Source organism: Sinocyclocheilus anshuiensis, unplaced genomic scaffold (assembly GCF_001515605.1).
Source record: "Sinocyclocheilus anshuiensis isolate Anshui unplaced genomic scaffold, SAMN03320099.WGS_v1.1 scaffold504, whole genome shotgun sequence".
Lineage (NCBI taxonomy): Eukaryota > Metazoa > Chordata > Actinopteri > Cypriniformes > Cyprinidae > Sinocyclocheilus > Sinocyclocheilus anshuiensis.
The window spans coordinates 65,354-69,182 of NW_015555727.1; the positions used below are offsets into that span (position 1 = coordinate 65,354).

A 3,829-nucleotide genomic window follows, 5' to 3' on the forward strand; every position below is an offset into this window, starting at 1 on the left:
ATATATATATGTATATGCACATTTTATGAACTGTCTGTAGGTATTTAATAATAGGCCCATCCAGAATTAGGCTACCTTCGGATAAATAAATAAATACACTGGATATTCCGAAAAAAAGATATTTACAAGACTCAGAGTTATGATTAATATGTGGTATAATTATATGTGTAATTAATGGCATTTAGTTAATGCATGTACATGACACTTACATGACATTCTGGCTGAAATATTTTTGTAAATATGCAAATTATTATATATCACTTTCATGCAGGCTAAATAGACTTACGAAAATATACTATCATATTGCTGTTCATTTTGGCATAGATTATCTGCTTCAGTATGTGAGTCTAACGCGTAGGCTGATCAATCCCCTCCAGGATTTACATAGCAAAACTAGCAGTTCTGTGAGGTTGCTTGTTTCTTCAAACCGTGGTGAAGCCCAAAGTGCCCAGATGGATGATGTTCGTCACGTCAGCAGGATCACAATAAGCATCAGGCAGCAAATCAGACGCTACATCGAGCTCGACTCTTCAGATCAAACATAACTCCTCTTTCCAGCAAGCCTCACAGATGTTCTGTTAATTGGGAAGGAACGAGAGCGTTAACCTCGCCGGAGAGACGTTTTAAGCAGACCATGAAGCGTTCAAGTGCGCATTAGCGCACATATTGGTGATGTTGGAGATCATGGTTCGTGAAGAGCGCGTTTGAGGACATGTCAACTAGTGGCATGCGTTTCAGAGGACAAATTCAAGGCTGAGAGAGACCTCTATACCTGCAGTGTTCCTTAAACCACGGGAGATAATCAGATAAAGGTAGGTTCATGAAAAATGAGATGACATTTGATGTTTTACACTAACCAAAAGTACCAAGAAGTGTTTGTGTGCCATGTACCATGTCATTATTTCATCATAATATTTAATATAATACTATGTTGAAATACCATGTAAATACGATGGTATATGAATATTTATTTATGTATTTATTTCAAGGGTGTAAATGATGATATAGCAGTATACATTTTCATGTAGGCTACATCTGAGAAAAATAGTAAGATTGATTTTACATAGGCTAGCTCTTCTAATGATAGCCTAAGAAAAGGCAAAATAGATTATTAAAATAATTAATAAGAAATTGTAGTTTGTTTGTTGAAAGATGTTGACATCTTTTTTTCTATTCAGTATAATATGTATAAATTTTCCTTATTTTTTTTAATGTTAAAATCATTCTCATTTCAGAATTCTCAGGATAAAAAGTGAGAATATTTTATATGGTAAAAAAATGAATTCGGTAAATGAATAATAATTAAAAAAAAAAATCACCGCATTAGACATTTATTTAATAATTGACCATTTTAACTCGGACACCCTATAAAATCTTAGTATTTGTTCCTATTGCAAGCCGTTTTAGCATTTAAAAGTTTGTTTTGACTATCCATAGATAGGAACAATTGTATTTTGACGAGTCTTAATTATAATTCGACTAGTCACAATGACAATTAGAGATATCAGCAATTGTAATTGCACTAGTAAGAAATCGGATTAGAGATATCTCTAAATACTTTATGACTAGTCAAAACTCCATTTAAGATATCTGTAATGAAGTCATAGATATCTTCAATAGGGCGTCACACATACGCAAAGGTAATTAGAGATATCTCTAATTCAGTTTCGACTAGTCACAATTATATTTTAAGATATCTGAATTGTATCTGCTCCTAGTCGAATGTGCTGTTGTGTGACGAGAGAATAAATTAACTCAGCTCCTCCCAGAGCCCCTCCCCGACTAATGTTTAGTGCTAACTGCTAACAACAGTGGTCTGCTTTTCTTGTCAAGGAGAGAAAAGCTACTGGATGAAGTGCTTCAGGGGTTATTAAATATCTGGATGCAGCCATATGTGGTAAAAGGTCTCCAGCGTGCATGTATGTATAGCGCTGTGATTTTAATTGAATCATGTTGCAAAACGGACCAAATGCAGTGTAATGTTCAATAAAGGCAGAAATTAATTCAGTTAGAGATATCTCTAATTTAATTATCACTAGTAGAACTGTAATTTGAGATATCTCTAATTAGACTTATGCCTAGTACAAAATCAATTATAGATATCTTTAATTACAATTTCTACTAGTCAAAACTCTTTTGTAGATATCCGAAAATATTTTATGTTCCTGTTTTCGTCTGTGGACACACAGCACCCTCTTGTGGCCCACTGGGAGTCCCCAGTTTGAAAATCTAGGGAAAATCTAAAAATGAAGATGCCAAAACACTGTTGTCAATAAAACAAACAGACCGCAGCGGGGCAACAGCGAGCATGATCCAAAAACAAACTCCAATTATAATCTTGAAAAGCCGGAAAGGTTTTGGACAAATCCATAAGATAACATGCTTGGTTTAGTGTTTTTTTCCAGTGTCCAGATGTGACTGTTTACAAAGACCTCAGTAAGTGTTTAATATAAGTTTAAGTATGTAAGATTGTTTAGAATTAATTAGTCAGATGTTGTGACAAATACATGTAAGCATTTTTCTTAATATGTCACTTAAAATATCTTGAAATGTAATCAAATCTCATATGACAGATAGGAGCCTGTTGTTAATAACATCTGTGCATTTGTGTTTTATGGTCAAGTTTGTGATGGATTTCAACGTGACCTCCACTGAGAACTCCAGTGAGGAGTTTAACTCATCTCAACATTTAAGTGCAGGTAAATACACTGTATAATATTTTTGTCTGGCAACCTGAATGTGCGTCATGCTGCAAAATAACAGGCTTTATCAATGACTAATTAGGTTAGACCAACAAAAGACATTTTAAGGGTCAAGTAGCTCTTACATTTTATAGCATCATTGTCTTAATTAGATTAATTTGCGGTTCTCTGCTTGTGTCTAGCTCTTGATTCACAGGCTTTGTGGCTGGGATAATGTTCAGTAATTATGGCAGGATGATCAGGACCCTGGGACTGAGAGAACCTGAATCATTCTGACAGGGCTTATTGTGTGATAATATCCTGCTTATTATATGGCTACTTACCACATAAATTAATGCCTAGAAATATTGTTAAAATTAGTTTATTATGTGAAAATGTATTATGTATAATAATTTAGTAGTTAAATATTTACACTACTGTTCAAAAGTTTGGGTTGTAAGATAATGTTTTTTTTAATGTTTTTGAAAGATGTCTCTTATGCTCACCAAGGCTGCATTTATTTGATAAAGAATACAGTAAAAACAGTATTATCGTGGAATAATATTATATTGTCAAAGAACTGTTTTTTATTTTAATATATTTAAAAATGTAATTTATTCCTCTCGCATCATTACTCCAGGCTTCAGTGTCACATGATCTTTCTGAAATCATATGATATGCTGATTTGCTGCTCATTTCTTATTATTACCAATGGTAAAAACAATAAGCTGCTCAATATCTGTGTGGAAACTGTGACAGTGACACATTTTTCTAGGATTCTTTGATGAACAGAAAGTTTGAAATATCAGTATTTATTTGAAATGGAATTCTTTCATAATATTATAAATGTATTTACTGTCATCTTTGATCAATTTAATACGTTCTTACAGAATTAAACTCTTTATTTCGTTAGAAAAACAATCTTACTGACCCTAAAATTTTGATCAGTAGTGTGTGTGTGTGTGTGTGTGTGTGTATATATATATATATATATATATTCACACACACTCTCAAAAAGCTCAAATTAAATTTTAAAAAGAAGAATTAAAATGAAAGTGGATTTTTTTTAAAGGCGTCATATGATGCGATTTCAAGTTTTCCTTTCTCTTTGGAGTGTTACAAGCTGATTGTGCATAGATAAGATCCCT

The 3,829-nt window shown here is 33.0% G+C and overlaps 1 protein-coding gene across 1 annotated transcript in view; it reads left to right on the forward strand.

The window, feature by feature from the left end:
• The first annotated feature begins 550 nt into the window (after positions 1 to 550).
• LOC107672690 (melanin-concentrating hormone receptor 1-like) overlaps positions 551 to 3,829 on the forward strand; it is a 5,226-nt gene continuing 1,947 nt past the window's right edge. The window contains exons 1-2 of the mRNA XM_016465998.1: positions 551 to 812; positions 2,624 to 2,699. Of these exons, the coding sequence (XP_016321484.1) occupies positions 2,630 to 2,699 (70 nt within the window). The 5' untranslated portion in view covers positions 551 to 812; positions 2,624 to 2,629. The remainder of the gene's footprint in view (positions 813 to 2,623; positions 2,700 to 3,829) is intronic.